This window comes from Cervus canadensis, chromosome 25, assembly GCF_019320065.1.
Source record: "Cervus canadensis isolate Bull #8, Minnesota chromosome 25, ASM1932006v1, whole genome shotgun sequence".
Classification (NCBI taxonomy): domain Eukaryota; kingdom Metazoa; phylum Chordata; class Mammalia; order Artiodactyla; family Cervidae; genus Cervus; species Cervus canadensis.
The window spans coordinates 15,831,108-15,849,086 of record NC_057410.1 but is presented as its reverse complement, the minus strand read 5'-3'; the positions used below and the strand labels follow the sequence as shown (position 1 = coordinate 15,849,086).

General features: G+C 42.6%; 1 protein-coding gene across 2 annotated transcripts in view; it reads left to right on the top strand.

The window, feature by feature from the left end:
* The first annotated feature begins 3,033 nt into the window (after positions 1–3,033).
* Positions 3,034–17,979, top strand: part of SLC2A13 (solute carrier family 2 member 13) — a 482,259-nt gene continuing 467,313 nt past the window's right edge. Inside the window, exon 1 of one of the 2 annotated variants that reach the window (XM_043446760.1) lies at positions 3,034–3,888. In XM_043446760.1, the coding sequence (XP_043302695.1) occupies positions 3,330–3,888 (559 nt within the window). In that variant the 5' untranslated portion in view covers positions 3,034–3,329. The remainder of the gene's footprint in view (positions 3,889–17,979) is intronic. The other variant, XM_043446759.1, reaches the window with a different exon arrangement.

Below are 17,979 nucleotides of genomic sequence, written 5' to 3'. Positions count from 1 at the left end.
TTGATCTCTGGGCAATATATTTGATACTGTTAGCCAGCCCCTCCTTCTTGAAACACTTTATTTGGCTTTTATGCCATGTTACTTTACTAGTTGCTTCCCAGATGGCTCAGCAGTGAAGAATCCGCCTGCCAACATAGGAGCCGCAGGAGATGTGGGTTTGATCCCTTGGTTGGGAAGATCCCTTGGAAAAGGAGATGGCACCCCACTCCAGTGTTCATGCCTAGAAAAATCCCATGGACAGAGGAGTCAGACAGGCTACAAGTCCATGTGGTCCCAAGAATCAGACACAGCCGAGCCACTGAGCACTTTACTAGTTACTTTCACAACTCAAGTCTGTTGTTTTTATTGCCCAGGGTTTGTCTGTCTTCTGGAAAAAAAACACCCCAGATTTATTATGGGAGTATCATCCCCCCTCCAATCTAAGCCCATATGATTTACTTCCATTAATAGCTCAAGCTGTGGGCACTAACTGGCCTTCAGATACGAGTAGAATAGGAAATAGATCTTGGAGCCTGCTGTAGCCACTTGGTTACCACATGGAATTTGAGAGTGGAGCCTAAACAGAAGGAAGTGTAGTGAGATGGAGTTCTTGGTGACATCTTGGTTTTTGAGTCCCATATTTAGTTATATTTGAAATCAGTCTATTATAAACTTTTCAAAGACAAGAGACAATAAATCCTCCCTCTTCATAATTTTGGCTTAAATCAGTTTGATGTGTGTTTTTCTTTGTGATCTGAACAATATCAAAACTGTTTACCTGTGTACATAAAAATGCATACATATAAATGCATAGAAATGTTTTGGAAAGATACATTTCAAACTGATAGGCCTGGTTATCTCTGGGGAAAGGGGACTACTATGGTGGGAGAGGTGAATGGAAAGGGATCTGTAGCAGTAAAGCTAAAACCATTCTCTGACTTATTTCCCTTTTCTATCTGGTCCTTAGCATTTCTTGAGGTTGTAAAGCAAGTGTACCTAAAACTTGGGTTTTCAAATTCACCTTGCAAACAATACTGATGCTTATAATTATTATTTACTCTGCAACAGGAGTTAGGTATATTTTAAAATTCCTTTTCATTTCTAGTAAACAAGTCACTGCTGTACCATTATCTGCTCTGCAAATAAGAAAACAAGCACAGGCGAATTTAATTGCTTGTCAAAAGTGTACAGCAAAACAGTGATAGTGATGGGACCGATGTCTTTTGATTCTTGGCCAATGGGCTTTCCATTTCACCATAATCTGCAATTGTGGCAGGCTTCAGGAAACTATATTTTACTCATGTTGTGGTACTAAAACGAACTTGGTACTCTTCAAGGGCTGGGAAGAACTCTGTTTAAACTCTCTTATCCCTTTTTTCATGTCGTATTTCTTTTAGGATGTAACCTGTTTTTAGGTATTTAGGTGACCTGACGATATGGAATGGAACCACTTTAAGTAGTTTAGTGTTCTGTAACACAAAATTTGACTTTCCATCAAGGGATGGTCAGGAGACAAGGTGTCCCTGCTAGGAGTAAATGAAAGTTTGTTTCTTTTTATTATTTATTTATTTATTTTTATTTTATTTTTTCTCATCTCAACAAGAGGGAACTGGTAACAATCTCCTCTGGTAGAAAAGCCCAGCTCTTCAAAAACGATGGAATTGCTCACCACCAGATGGCGCAGTTTTACACCAGCAGGCCTGGGAAAGGGCGTGCTCTTACCTGAATCTTTTACAGAAGCATGAGTATTATTAAAGAGTTCATTGCTCTAGAGCTAAAAGCTCTCTCTGTTTAACTGATCCCTGGGGATTATGAGAGAACCTTACTTAAAAGTCACACAATAAGTTTAAACAGTTAAGCCCTCTGAGTCCATTAAATCATTTTTCCTAGTTTCGGGAAAGGAAAGTGTTGTATCATGGAGATAATCATGATTGATAATCCAAAGAAAAGCAATTTTGACAAATTATAATGTAAGTTTTTATTGAAACAAGACAACAAAGTGGGGGGGGGGACCCACAAACTAATAACCCACAATTAACAGTTTAAAAAACTGGTGGCAAGTAATGTCATCTTTGCATTGTTTCAGGAAGATGAGGCAGGCTTACCCAGTGGTTCAGCAGTAAAGAATCCACCTGCAATGCAGGAGACACAGGAGACCAGAGTTGGATTCCTGGAGGAGGAAATGGCAACCCACTCCAATACGCTTGCCTGGAGAATCCCAAGGACAAAGGAGCCTAGCCGGCTACATTCCATAGGGTTGCAAAGAGTCAGAAACGCCTGAAGGGACTCAGCACAACACAGCACACAAACAAATGAGACAGTTACAACTGCCCCCTGAAAATGGAGGACAACAGTGTAGATTTCTCCAGGGAGAAGACATCCTTCCTTTTAATGAGCGTGTTGGTGGAGATTGCCTATTAAGCCTCAAATCAGATGAAATCTTGGGTTTCCTTTGTACCAGTAGGAGCTGTTAATACTTGGTGACACAAGAGTGGAACGCATCAACGTGAATTTTCTTTTACACATCAGGGATCCATGGAACAAGTTTTGCGATTCACCTGGGGAGATAGGTTACCTCTGTCCTCAAAGAAATAAGATGTATCGTTCCTTTAAAATAAACATAAAGTGAGGAGGGACTGGCGATAAGAAACTGACTTGCTCCGGAACAGATTCATTTATATCACTGTATTATAAAAGGAAGGAAGGGTACTTGCTATATGCCATAAAAGGATATTTTTTCCTAGGCCCTTCCAGCCTTGGCCATCCTCAGGCTTTTCTAAGTGGTTCTCTCCTCGCCTTCCGAAACCGTGCAATCATCGTAAGCTATTTCTCCGGGTCCGGAAGCCTAGTACCGGGCTGGCAAACACTGGCTTGCCCCTCAGCTGCAACCCCCAAACTACGGGACTCGGAGCAGTTAAGAAACCGAGAGCCACTTTAGAAGGAGCCTAGGTCACAGGTCGCGCTCGATCGGGAGGTGGGGTTTGGGGGTCCGGGGTGGGCTGAGGCTGGCACCGCCCGGGCAGGGGCGGGGCATCTCGGGCCGGCCCCGCCGGCTGGGGCTGCACGTGACCCGCGGCCCCACCTCCCGCCTGCTCCGCAGCGCCAGCTCGGCAGGCGCGGGGCGTGAGTCTCGAGTGAGACCCGCCAGGCTCCAACTCCGCAGAGCCGGGGCCGGCGGGCAGCAACTTTCTCCCCGGAGTGGCCGCGGCGGCGGCTGCTACCGTGGCAGGCGGAGCGGGAGCCGGGAGGAGGAAGGCGGCGGTTCCTTGTGCCCGCGCGGGCTGTCCAGCCCTCCGAAACCGCCAGCCCGCGGAGCCTCGTTCCCCCGGGCAGCCCCGGGCCCCTGCCTTATGTCCCGCAAGGCGAGCGAGAATGTGGAGTACACGCTGAGGAGCTTGAGCAGCCTCATGGGCGAGCGCCGCAGGAAGCAGCAGGAGCCGGACGCGGCGAGCACGGCCGGGGAGCGCAGCCTTCTGGCGGCCGCGGAGTCGAGCGCCAGCCTGCAGGGCGCGGGCGCGGGCGGCGGCGGCGGCGTCGGGGACCTGGAGCGCGCGGCGCGGCGGCAGTTCCAGCAGGACGAGACCCCCGCCTTCGTGTACGTGGTGGCAGTCTTCTCGGCGCTGGGCGGCTTCCTGTTCGGCTATGACACCGGGGTGGTGTCGGGGGCCATGCTGCTGCTCAAGCGGCAGCTCAGCCTGGACGCGATGTGGCAGGAGCTGCTCGTGTCCGGCACGGTGGGGGCGGCCGCCGTCTCGGCGCTGGCCGGCGGGGCCCTCAACGGCGTCTTCGGCCGCCGCGCCGCCATCCTGCTGGCCAGTGCCCTCTTCACCGCCGGCTCCGCGGTGCTGGCCGCGGCGAACAACAAGGAGACGCTGCTCGCCGGCCGCCTGGTTGTGGGGCTCGGCATCGGTGAGTTCCGGCTTCGCCAAGAGCGCCTGCGGGGCCCCTGGCGACTCCGCCCTTGCCCCTGGTCCCCCCTTCAGGGTCCCCGTCGAGTGTCGCCAGCTCCCGAGGATACTTCGCATCTCTTGCGCCTGTTCTGGGAGCCCATCTGTTTGTTAGTCCGGCCTCGCAGTCTGCCCCCGGGGCGGGCGTGGGGGTGGGGGAGCGCTGTGGTCTCCCCCGAGCCCACGTGGACCCTGTCGCCCACGGGCAAGTGAATCCGCGTGATCGTTGCCTCTCTAAGCCCTTCCCGGAACCCGGCTCCTCACCAGCCGTTTCCTTGATTCAGCCCTACCTGATGTCTATCTAAGAGCTTAGGAGGCAGGATAGATATCTTTACTCTCCAACGTTGGCTCACTTTTTCCTCCCCTGCTAGATAGACCCTTGCCTCTGCTAGGATTCCGATCTCCGAACCCAATCAGTCTTAAAAGATACAGTAAGAGAATTTGTAAAGTTCCTCAAGTCATCTGGACTCTCTTTGCTGCTCCTCACTTTCCTTCTCGAGTCATTTATCTTTAGGGTAGAGTATTATTTTATTCTCTTCTTTTGAGTTTACTTTTTATATTGCCTTTTTGCTTTCCTCCCCCCCCCCCCCCCGCCCCAGATAAATTCTTGACTTTTCTGTTTTTCTGACCTTTTCCTTTAAATCTGTATTCACCCATTCTCCTTTTTGTTTTGTCTCTCCTGCTTTCCCTTGGGTCTTGTTCACCTCCTAAATTCACTTTGAAACTATTCGCCCTGTGGATAAATGCCCAGCAAGGTAGATGTTTGCAGTTTTCTGCCAAAATGAAGGGATTGAGGTTCCCTTGGGATTGGTTTTTCACCCTGGTTGCTGAGCAGGGGAGGTGCAGTTGGCAAGTTCTTGGCAGATGGAAGCTGTTTGGAATCTGCGCAGTATTATTAGAAAGCACTTTTGAGACAAAAGTGGGGGTTGAGACTTAAATCTCACTAGTAATTTTTGTAAGGCATGCCGCTGATGCTTTTTATTGTTTCCTTTCATGATTCAGTTTCTTGTTTCCTTTAGGGTGCTGTTGAAGTGTTTCTTCCCTGTGGCTGGGGATTGATGAAAGAGCCCTTGAAACTAGGGCTCCTGGTGATCTGTCCATTCACCACTTGTTTGACGTTTATGCTTTTCACCTTTTCTCTGTAGACTCTATGGGGCAGAGATCCCTATTTATACAACTCCACATGTAGGAACCGTAACCCGAAACCCAGCTCACTGCACTTTATATCCAGAATTGGTTATTACTGATTTCCCTTTCATTTGTTGATTGCAGTATTAATTAGTGAAGCAGGGCAAGGCTCTCAGTTAAATGTTAAGTTGGCTTATTAAAGCCTAAAATGACCAAAAGGTACAATAGAAATGAAACCTCTCTGTAAGAAGTACCTAGTGCCTTCAGGATCCTCCTCTCAGCATTCTCTGCATGGGACAACAGATTACCTTTTTTTGTTTCTTCTGATATTGAAATAATGTAATTTTAGGTAGCAGGATTTGTTCAGTAAGACTGAGTCTTTTTTGTGATTTTGGAATTCAATACTGTTTTGCAGGGATCTCTCAGTGAAGTTTCCTAGTGTTTAGCTATGGCAAGTATTGGATATTTGGGTATTATGTTTAGTCTTTTATCTGATAGGAAAACCAAGCCCCTGTTGTGTGTTTAAGGGCCCTTTCCAGATGAGCAGAACAGTGAGGAACATTTGTGCTTCAGTAAGAGTGGCTGGGCAGGGTTAGAGCAAGGTGGAACTAGCTAAGCTCTGTAGGAAAGGCTCACAGAGAGGGTTGTTAATTAAAAGAGGGTACAGTTACCCCAAGAGAGAAAAGCCTAAGCTCTTCCAGATGGAAATGGTATGATGATAAGTAGTGTTTTGACAGTAGAGATAAGGAAAGGACTTTCTAGGCCAAACCTGGGAATGAGCAAAGAAAGGAAACCATAGGCCATACTTGAGGAAGAAGGTGGATGCAGCAAAGAGGATGAAGCAAGGGGTAAGGTTGGAGAAAGGTTGGTGTGCAAGAGCAGCATGTGTGTCTCTGGCACCAGGGTTGCTTGCCTGATATTGCAGCTAGTTCATTTAGTGCTGGTATGGCCTGTCTTGGAGAAGGCAATGGCACCCCACTCCAGTCCTCTTGCCTGGAAAATCCCATGGACGGAGGAGCCTGGTGGGCTGCGGTCCATGGGGTCACTAAGAGTCTGACACGACTGAGCAACTTCGCTTTCACTTTTCACTTTCATGCATTGGAGAAGGAAATGGCAACCCACTCCAGTGTTCTTGCCTGGAGAATCCCAGGGACGGGGGAGCCTGGTGGGCTGCCGTCTATGGGGTCGCACAGGGTCGGACACGAGCAGCAGCAGCAGCATAGCCTGTCTTACTCATGGAGGAGCACCACTTAGACTGGAAGCCCTGATAGAAAGTTGCGTGAAAAGCTCTCCTCACTTATACAATGAAGAATGTTTTAAGGTTATAAACAGATTTTCAAAGAGGCCACGTTACACATCACCACCTTTCAAATTAGGATCTATGCGATGCTTGTAATTGTATTTGTAAAATTCTTAAAAACTCACAAAGACTGGTAACCATTCAAAAAAGAAATTACAAATACTTTTAGCTACAAGGAAATGAGTCCTTAGGATGAGCATTTTTTTTTTTTAGGGATACAAAATTAGTTTTACTTGTTTACTACACTGAATCTGAATTTATATCATGCTTTTTAAAGTAGTTAGATTTTGTGTGTCAGGAGGTTTTTGTTTCTTATTATCCTTTTGATATTTAGTAAATATTGAAGAATAACTTTGTGTCTTCTGGTATATTTGTCATGGAAATTTCTTTCTTCTACAGATTTACCTCTGGTAAACATAAAGCCCATCAGGACAGGGATTTTTGTTCATTTTGTTCACCAATGTACAGTACTCTCAGCCTGCAGGAGGCACTTGTACTTGATGATTAAATGAGTGTATGGTGAGCAGAAGCATTAAAAAATTGCATTGCTGATAGGGTATCAAAGTATGTAAGGATTGTTATCTTTTTAGGGTATTGTAGAATACTTGAAAGACTCTATAAGGGTTTTAGTTTGTTCATTTCAGTTCAGCCGCTCAATCGTTTCCTACTCTTTGCAACCCCATGGACTGCAGCACATCAGGCTTCCCTGTCCCATCACCAACTCCTGGAGTTTACTTAAACTCATGTCCGTTGAGTCAGTGATGCCATCAAACCATCTCATCCTCTGTCGTCCCCTTCTCCTCCCGCCTTCAATCTTTCCCAGCATCAGGGTCTTTTCCAATGAGTTAGTCCTTCACATCAGGTGGCCCAAGTACTGGAGCTTCAGCTTCAGCATCAGTCCTTCGAATGAATATTCAGGACTGATTTTCTTTATGACTGACTGGTTGGATCTCCTTGCAGTCCAAGGGACTCTCAAGAGTCTTCTCCAACACCACAGTTCAAAAACATCAATTCTTCCGTGCTCAGCTTTCTTTATGGTTCATCCACACAGACTATTGGAAAAACCATAGCTTTGACTAGACGGACCTTTGTCGGCAGAGTAATGTCTCTGCTTTTTAATATGCTATCTAGGTTGGTCATAGCTTTTCTTCCAAGGAGCAAGCATCTTTTAATTTCATGGCTGGAGTCACCATTGGCAGTGACTTTGGAGCCCAAGAAGATAAAAGTCTGTCCTTGTTTCTCCATCTATTTGCCATGGAGTGATGGCATATAGATGGAGAGCATCACGATGAACCAAGCTAGTGGAGGTGATGGAATTTAGTTTGTAATAGTTTAATGAAATCATTTACTTGTTTAATAAATGCTAATTAAGTTTCATTATTGATTCTTTAACTTTTGGAGTAGGCAGTAGTTAGATAAAAATTCCACCCTTGGAGGTATTCATTCTCTAATGGAACAGAAAGGCCATCAACAAGCATTTAAAGTACAGTAGAGGGTTCTATAACTCCCATGGGAAACAGAAGACTAAGCAGTTGCATTTTGGGGGAGGAAGAAAATAGAACAAATAATTAAGGAGGTTTTATGGAGATATTTAAATTGGGGTTTGGAGGGTGAGTAGGAGTTCAACAGATTTACAGAGATCCTTGAAAGAAGCTATTATTTTTTAGTGTTTTAGTATGGGATAGGTACCCTGCTGTTTTTACACATGTTATCTCATTTAATCCTTTTAGCTCTAGAAACAGGTCTCCTTTTGCTGGATGCATACCTTATAGATAGTGTGGGTTCCGGACCGCAGCTATAAGCTTACCCAGGTATTTCTTAAATAAGACTTGAAAGTCGGAATTACCCCTTGATCCATGTTAGCAGGATGTTATGTTAGCAGGCATTAAAGCAACATCAATCTTGTACATCTTCAGAACTCTTGGGTAACCAGGTGCATTGTCAGTGAGCAGTAATATTTTGCAGGGAATCTTTTCTGAGCAGTAGGTCTTGATAGAGGGCTTGACATATTCAGGAAACTGTGTTGTAAACAGATGTGCTATCATCCAGGCTTTGTTCCATTTGTAGAGCATAGGCAGGGTAGATGTAGCCTAATTCTTAAGGGCCCTGGGAGTTTTAGAATGGTAAATGAACATCGGTTTTGACTTAAAGTCACCAGCTGCATTAGCCCTTGACAAGAGGGCCAGCCTGTCCTTTGAAACCCTGAAGCCAGGTATTGACTTCTCTTATAGAAGTCCTAGAAGGAATCTTTTAATATAAGGCAGTTTCGTGTATGCTGAAAATCTGTTGTTTAGTGTAGCCACCTTCATCACTTATCCTAACTGTGTCGTCTGGGTTCCTTGCTGCAGCTCCTCTATCAGTTCTTGCTGCCTCACTTGTGCTTTTGTATTATGGAAAGGGTTTCTTTCCTTGGGCTTAATGAATCAACCTCTGCTAGCTTCACACTTCTGCATCCTTCTCACTTCTCTTAACCTTCATATAATTGAAGAGAGGCCCTTCTTGGTCTTCCCTAGTGGCTCAGATGGTAAAGAATCTGCCTTCAATGTGGGAGTCCTGGGTCGATTCCTGGGTCGTGTAGATCCCCTGGACCCACTCCAGTATTCTTGCCTGGAGGATTCCATGGACAGAGGAGCCTGGCGGGCTACAGCCCATGGGGTCACGAAGAGTTGGACAGGACTGAGCGACTGAGTGCACACACAGGCCCTTCTCTGGATTAGGCTTTGGCTTAAGGAAATATTTTAGCTGGTTTGATCATCTGTCAGACCACTACAGCTTTCTCTGAATTAGCAGTAGGGCTGTTTTGCTTTCTTATCATTCTTGTATTCACCAGAGTTCAGTTCAGTTCAGTTCAGCCGCGCAGTTGTGTCCGACTCTTTGTGACCCCATGGACTGCAATACACCAGGCCTCCCTGTCCATCACCAACTCCTGGAGTTTACTCAAACTCATGTCCATCATTCAGTGATGCCATCAAACCATCTCATCCTCTGTTGTCCCCTTCTCCTCTTGCCTTCAGTCTTTCCCAGCATCAGGGTCTTTTCCAGTGAGTTAGTTCTTCACATCAGGTGGCCAAAGTATTGGAGCTTCAGCTTCAGCATCAGTCCTTCCAATGAATAGTCAGGGCTGATTTCATTTATGACTGACTGGTTGGATCTCCTTGCAGCCCAAGGGACTCTCAAGAGTCTTCTCCAACACCACAGTTCAAAAACATCAATTCTTCCGTGCTCAGCTTTCTTTATAGTCCAACTCTCACATCCATACATGACTATTGGAAAAACCATAGCTTTGATTAGACGGACCTTTGTCGGCAAAGTAATGTCTCTGCTTTTTAATATGCTATCTAGGTTGGTCATAGCTTTTCTTCCAAGGAGCAAGCGTCTTTTAAAATTTCATGGCTGCAGTCACCATCCGCAGTGATTTTGGAGCCCCGCCAAATAAAGTCTCTCACTGTTTCCATTGTTTCTCCATCTATTTGCCATGGAGTAATGGGACCAGATGCCATGATCTTAGTTTTTTGAATGTTGAGTTTTAAACCAGCTTTTTCACTCTCCTCTTTCAGTTTCATCAAGAGGCTCTTTAGTTCCTTTTCACTTTCTGCCCTAAGGGTGGTGTCATCTGTGTATCTGAGGTTATTGATATTTCTCCTGGCACTTTTGAGTCCAGCTTGTGCTTTATCCAGCCCAGTATTTCGCATGATGTACTCTGCATATAAGTTAAATAAGCAGGGTGACAGTATACAGCCTTGACATACTCCTTTCCCTATTTGGAACCAGTCTGTTGTTCCATGTCCAGTTCTAACTGTTGCTTCTTGACCTGCATACAGGTTTCTCAAGAGGCAGGTCAGGTGGTCTAGTATTCCCATCTCTAAGAATTTTCCACAGTTTGTTGTGATCTATACAGTCAAAGTCTTTGGCGTAATCAATAATTCAGAAGTAGATTTTTTTCTGGAATTTGGTTTGCTTTTTCTATGATCCAGTGGATGTTGGCAATGTGATCTCTGGTTCCTCTGCCTTTTCTAAATCCAGCTTGAACATCTGGAGGTTCATGGTTCATGTGCTGTTGAAGCCTGGCTTGGAGAATTTTATTCACTGGAGTAGTACTTGTAATGTCCTTCTACTTTGCCGTTGCAGTTTGGCTCACTGGTGCAAAGGCCTAGCTTGTGGTGTGTCTTGGCTTGAGTCATGCCTTCCTCACTGAGTTTAGTCATTTCTAGCTTTCATTTAAAGTAAGAGACCTGTGATTCTTCTCTTCACTCTGATCTGACACTTAGAAACTGTTAAACGCAGGCATGTTAATTGGACTAATTTAAATATTGTGTGTCTCTGGGAAACAGGGAGGCCTGGGAGATGGGGAGAGAGGCTGGGGAGCCAGTGGTTCCTGGAGCAATCAGAACAGACACAACGTTCCCATCTTCTGTGGTCTGGTTTGTGGCGCCACAAAACAATTGCTTTAGTAACATCAAAGATCGCTGATTGTCCTTCATCGTAACAATTATAATCATAATGAAAGAGTTGGGAATATTGTGAGAATTACCAGAATGTGACCCAGAGACTTGAAGTAAGCAAGTACTACTGGAAAAATAGTGCCAATAGACTTGTTCCATCAAGGGTTGCCACAGACCTTCATTTTGTAAAACATTTAGTGTCTTTAAAGCCCAGTAAAGCAAGGTATGCAATAAAATAAGTTATAGCAGTTAAATGATGAGGACACTAATGCAAAATCAGAATGAAAAAAACAGAACCTTGGAGTCTTTTGCTCTTTTCAGTTAGTGAGTGTTTAAGCTCGAGTAACCAGTGAGTGTAAAGACACCAAAAAGTCCAAGCAGTTTATGAAGCAAAAAGTGACTGAAGGGTGGTGATGGGTCAGTTATGACCCTGGAATAATCTTTGTGGGAGGATTAGGCTGAATAGGGTTTAGTAGGTGTTGGCTATGCAGGGACCGTCTTTGGGGATTTTCAGTTGTAAATGATACCAGATTAATATCCGTTGAATCTTTTTTTTAATTTTATTTTAAACCATTCTGCTTTTAAACTTTCACTTTTTCCTTCAAACTTCTGTCAACCTCCCCAAATGCAGGAGGCTGCAAATAAGAAAAAAAGTTAATTTAGGGTCTTAAGAGCTGTGATTCGGTATATACAGAATCCGGTAACCCTGAAAGAGTGTTCCAAGGAACAGAAAGAATTAAGTAAAAGCAAAACATCATGAGGTTGCTAAAAGTTGCCTGGTAAGATTTGTGATTGTCTCCATTCAAGGTGGAAAGTATCGATCCTTAAGAAATCAGTAGAATTAGAGTGCCTGCATGCTCAGTGGCTAATTTGCACCTGATTCTTTCTGACCCCATGGACTGTAGCCCGCCAGGTTCCTCTGTCCATGGGATTTCTCAGACAGGGATACTGGAGTGGGTTGTGATTTCCTTCTCCAGGGCATCTTCCCGACCCAGGGATTGAACCCGCATTTCCTGCATTGACAGGTGGGTTCTTTACCACTGAGGCACCAAGGAAGCCCTTAGAATTAGAGTAAGGTCCATTAAGTATCTTGAGTTCCTGGCTGGTGTTCTGTGTGACTTTGCCAGGTCAAAGTCAGATTCCCTCCAGGCTGAGAAATGCATTTGCTTAATGGCTGCCAGCTCTATTTAAAAGAGCTCTCTTAACAGTACTGACTCAATTTTGATTCTCCCTTGACACCTCTTGCTTCTTTGAATTTTGTAGTATTAGAAGTCCTTTGCTGAGATAGTTACTACTGGGTGGCTAAAACATGCAGTCATGAATTACTGAAACAGGAGGAGTAACAGGACCCTTCAACAGAATCTCTGAAAAACATAAAAGATACCAAGCTGTAGAGTATAATTGTTCAATCTATAATTAGAATGTATAAATATATTGAGAATCAATGATTCATGTAAAAGAAGCATCAGAAATCAGAGGTTTCTGATTGATTTTATGGGTTCATTTTCCTTGACTAGTTACAGCAAAATTAGCTTATCGCGTACCCATTCTGAAAATGGCATTGTTTACGTTTTGGTTTCATCAGAGGTTCTTTTGGTTCCTCTGGTCTCATCCTTGTCTTAAGTCCTGGGACCAGGCTTTTGCCAGTGTTCCTGCTCTACTACTTGACACCAGACTTTTTAAACTTGAAGACTCAAATTTCAAATAGACACAGATTTGTAAACTCAAGAGTTTATTGTATTTCTCCACTGTAATCTTATTTTTATATCCTTTGTACAGTTATTGGTTCTATCCTTGGGTTATGAAGATCCCTTGGGGTAGGGAAAGGCTACCCACTCCAGTATTCTGGCCTGGAGAATTCCATATGTATATATGGAGTATAGTCCATGGGGTCTCAAAGAGTCGGGCATGACTGAATGACTTTCACTTTCACTTATACAGTTATATTTTTTATGAGTTTATTTAGCAAAGTTATACCTACAATCAGAGTTTTCAGGCATGGCTAGGTACAAAAGGATTGAAAGAGTGTGAGTTTGCGCGTTTTGCTTCATTTGATTGTTGTCTGTGATCTTATATCTCTCATGCATAACACACAGACAAGGTTGCTGTGAAGAAGCAGAGTATAAGAACATAATACTGTTACCATTGTTAGCATGTCCATAGCCAAAAAGCACAGAACGTGATTTCGCCCTTTTCCTATGGCGTTGGCATTTACTGCTAATTGTAAGTGATGATTTAGCATCTGTGTGGGGCATATCAAAGAGTGTCCCGATTCAGACATTTACTGGTGTTCAAAACCTTTACCGGGAATGGACTTGTTAATCTATACAGCACTGGGTTTGCTGAATTCATCTTAACTTTACACCAGTTTCTTCTCTGTCGCCCTCTGTGCCAGTACTGCTCTACTGGACCACCGTTTGCAGCTGCTTTGCAGCTTTTAATGAGTATGTTACGGCCTTTTGAGTAATACTTTTCAAAAATATCAGTCTTTTTTTCAAAGAGTACTTTGAACTTGTGTCCTTTAATGCAAAGCAAATTTAAAATCTTGTTTGATTAAAAAGTCATGCAATGCTGAGACTAATATCAATGAAAAATTTATTTAAGGTAAACAAAGATAGAATCAGACAGATTTTTAGATAATCAGATAGTGCTGTTTTTTTTTGTAACCAACTTTGTTCCCTTCCCCAGCCCCCACAATTTGTTTCAGTTTTATGTTCTTTTAAAGCAGAATTTCTATATTGGATTTATGCTCTCTACTGGTATGCAACTGACAGGTCAAGTAAAGCTTCATTTGACCTCTGTTTCCTTGTTTCATAAACATTATGCGCAATGCCCCACCCCTCTTTGATTCCACACTTTTATGTCTGCTGGAGTTGACAGTATAGAGTTACAGTGAGAATTATGACCTAATTATGTTTGCCTAGTAGTATTGCATGGCCCTCCTTGCGTGAGCTGTCAGAGAGATGACGTGAGTGTTAATGTGAGATCTGTGATGTTGTTCATATGACTTCTGTCTTAAACATTTTTCTTTTTCATCCATCCATACTTCCCTCTTCTGTATTTTAAGCTCAAAGTAAGAACATAGTCTGATTCATACTAATGTCTTTGGGTTTAATACCTCTGGTGATGTAGAACCTGCTGGTAGATCTCACACAGCAAGCAGTCTTCACCATCTTTACTCAAAAGCGCATAATACTGTTTTTCTTTTTTCTTCCTGATTGAACTTGGTACCATTATGCCTCCTTCCTGTATTCACCTCTTTTCATTTCCTTGCTTTTCTTTTTCTTTGACTTCATAGTGAAGAGGAAGCAACACTTTTATAGAGGAAACTTTCATTGAAGGAAAGTCTGTACTCAGCAGAAAACCCCAAAACATTTTCCACATATGAAATTTAACTTCCCTGGATGTATAGAGGAAACAAAATAGCCAAGTGTTACAGATAAGTCTAAACTCAAGTGGGGAGACAGCATGATTCACACTTAGGTCTTTTATTAGATATTGGCGCCATTGTTTAGAATGGTGTGTTCTGAAATATGTGTCTAAGTCCACACAGCCGAAGCCTCGTTTCACTACAGGCTGAGCAGTGTACTGGGGCCCCCAGGACCACAGTGCCCGGCATCACGGTGGAACCAGCATCCTTCTGTACTGATTTTAGTATCTCCCTAGTCACTTCAAGGCAGAACGTGACTTGGAAATGGATTTAGCTGCCAACACCCTGGGAGTGATATCTTACCTTTCATGTACTGCTTACTCTGTGCCAGATACTCTTCTAAATATTTTACTTATATTCATATAATTTTCATAATAACCCGGTGAGATAACACTATTACCAGCACACTTCATTGTGCTTTACAGATGATTGTGCTTTTTACAGAATGAAGCTTTGTGGCATTCCCGCATTGAGTTCATCAGTGCCATTTCACCAGTGTATTTGCTCACTTTGTGTCCATTTGTCACATTTTGGTAATTGTTGCAATATTTCAAGCTTTTTCATTTTTATTATATTTGTTATGATGACTTGTGATCAGTGATCTTTTGTTACCATTGGAAAAAATTAGAACTTGGTGGAGGCTCAGATAATGATTAATGTTTTTCAGCAATAAAGTTTAAAAAAATATATATATGTATTATTGAAGTATAGTTGACTTACAGTGTTTCAGGTACACAGCAAGGCAATTCAGTTATACAAATACAAAAAACCATATGTTATTTTTGAAATTATTTTCCATCATAGGTTATAACAAGATATTGACTATAGTTCCCTATGCTATACAGTAAACCTTTGTTGCTTATTGCATATTTCTATTTTTAAATCAAATGTAGCATTCTGTTCATAATATGTCAAACAAGTGGAATCAAAATGTCATATTTTTTAGGCAAAAAATCATAAGTTTTCTAAAACATATATATTATACATATTTATATTTATACACAAAAGCTTTTCTGCTACAGTTAATAAGCCTTGAGAAAGAACATCCAAAAAAAAAAGAGAAATTGGAGAACATAAACTAAAGAAATGGGAGCACTGAATATGAAATAGAAAAAGTGAAACAAACTAGATAAAAGTAAAAATCATCATAGAGTCCAGTTGTTTTTATTTTTATTTTCATTTTTTCATTTATTTTTATTAGTTGGAGGCTAATTACTTTACAATATTGTAGTGGTTTTTGCCATACATTGACATGAATCAGCCACAGATTTACATGTGTTCCCCATCCCTATGTTTTTAAACATGACTGCTCATTAGAAACATCTGGAGCTCTGGAGAAGAAAATTAATACCTGAGCATTTGTAGTTTTCAAAAAATTTCAAGATAATGTTGATATGCATCTGGATTTTAAAAAGTCATTACAGGTTTTTCTATTAGATCCTAGTTCTGTGATAGAGTTCTGTTATTTTTCTGTTGCCCAATCATGATGCAGTGGTATTAAGTGAGTAATAGTTACATAATCACAGTAGTAAAAGACGCTCATCAGTTTTCACAATCAATAGCCAGACAAAAAAATAATAAACGATAATTAACAATTGCAGGCCATAATGGGAACATGAGTAACTTTAACAATATAAAATAAATACATAGCATTGGGGGGGGGGTGGGTCAAGCAGAGTGATGTGATAAGTGGAAGTGCATACATGCACATGTTTTCATCAACCCAGCCAGAGTGTGTCTTTTGGTTGGTGCATTTAATCCATTTACATTTAGGGTAATTATCAATATCTATGATCCTGTTATCATTTTCTTAATTGTTTTGGCTTTATTTTCAGTAGGTCTTTTCCTTCTCTTGTGTTTACTGCCTAGAGAAGTTCCTTCAGCATTTGTTGTAAAGCTGGTTGGGTGGTGCCGAATTCTCTTTAACTTTTGCTTATCTGTAAAGCTTTTGATTTCTCCATCAAATCTGAATAAAGTCTTGCTGAGTAGATTATTCTTGGTTATAGGCTCTTCCCTTTCATCACTTTGAATATATCACGCCATTCCCTTTTGGCTTGTAGAGTTTCTGTTGAGAAATCAGCTGAGAGCCTGATGGGAGTTCCCTTGTATGCTATTTGTTATTTTTCCCTTGTTGCTTTTAATATTTTCTCTCTGTCTTTAATTTTTGTCAGTTTGATTACTGTGTGTCTTGGTGTGTTCCTCCGTGGGTTTATCCTGCCTGGGCTCTCTGTGCTTCCTGGACGTGGTTGACTATTTCCTTTCCCATGTGAGGGAAGTTTTCAGCTATTATCTCTTCAAATATTTTCTCAGGTCCTTTCTTTCTCTCTTCTTCTGGTCCCCTAAAATGCGAATGTTGGTGTGCTTATTGTTGTCCCAGGGGGTTCTTAGGCTATCTTCATTTCTTTTTTTTTTTTTTTTCTATATTCTGTTCTAACAGTGATTTCCACCATTCTATCCTCCAGGTCATTTATCCGTTCTTCTGCCTCAGTTATTCTGCTGTTGATTCCTTCTAGTGTGTTATTCATTTCTATTGTTTGTTCTTTAGTTCTTTTCTAGGTCTTTGGTAAATATTTCTTACATCTTCTCAATCTTTGCCTCCATTGTTTTTGCAAGATCCTAGATCATCTTCACTATCATTATTCTGTATTCTTTTTTCTGGAAGGTTGCCTCTCTGCACTTGATTTAGTTGTTTCTCTTCATTTCTCTTCATTTAGTTTCATTTAGTTTCTCTTCATTTAGTTGTTTCCCTTCATCTGGGACAAAACTTTATGCTTTTTCATCGTGATTGACTTTCTGTACTCTGGTTTTTGTTTTAGGTGCTGTGACTGCTGCTGCTTTTTTCTTCTGCCTGCCCTCTGATCAGAGGCTTGTGTAAGCTTCCTGATGGGAGGCACTGTAATGAGAAAAACTGGGTCTTGCTCTGGTGGGCAGGGCTTTGCTCAGTTCAGTTCAGTTGCTTAGTCGTGTCCGACTCTTTGCGACCCCATGACTGCAGCACGCCAGGGCTTCCTGTCTGTCAACAACTTCCGGAGTTTACTCAAATTCATGCCCATCGAGTCGGTGATGCCATCCAACCATCTCATCCTCTGTTGTCCCCTTCCCCTCCCGCCTTCAATCTTTCCCAGCATCAGGGTCTTTTCCAGTGAGTCAGCTCTTTGCATCAGGTGGCCGAAGTAGTGGAGTTTCAGCTTCAACATCAGTCCTTCCAATGAACACCCAGGACTGATCTCCTCTAGGATGGACTGGTTGGATCTCCTTGCAGTCCAAGGGACTCTCAAGAGTCTTCTCCAGCATCACAGTTCAAAAGCATCAAGTCTTCGGTGCTCAGCTTTCTTTATAGTCCAACTCTCACATCCATACATGACCACTGGAAAAACCATAGCTTTGACTAGATGGACCTTTGTTGGCAGAATAATGTCTCTGCTTCTTAATGTGCTGTCTATGTTGGTCATAGCTTTTCTTCCAAGGAGCCAGCGTCTTTTAAAATTTCATGGCTGCAGTCACCATCTGCAGTGATTTTGGAGTGCAGAAGAATAAAGTCTGTCATGTTTCCATTGTTGCCCCATCTATTTCCCATGAAGTGATGGGACCAGATGCCATGATCTTAGTTTTCTAAAGGTTGAGTTTTAAGCCAACTTTTTCACTTTCCTCTTTCACTTTCCTCAAGAGGCTCTTTAGTTCTTCTTTGTTGTCTGCCATAAGGGTGGTGTCATCTGCATATCTGAGGCTGTTGATATTTCTCCTGGCAGTCTT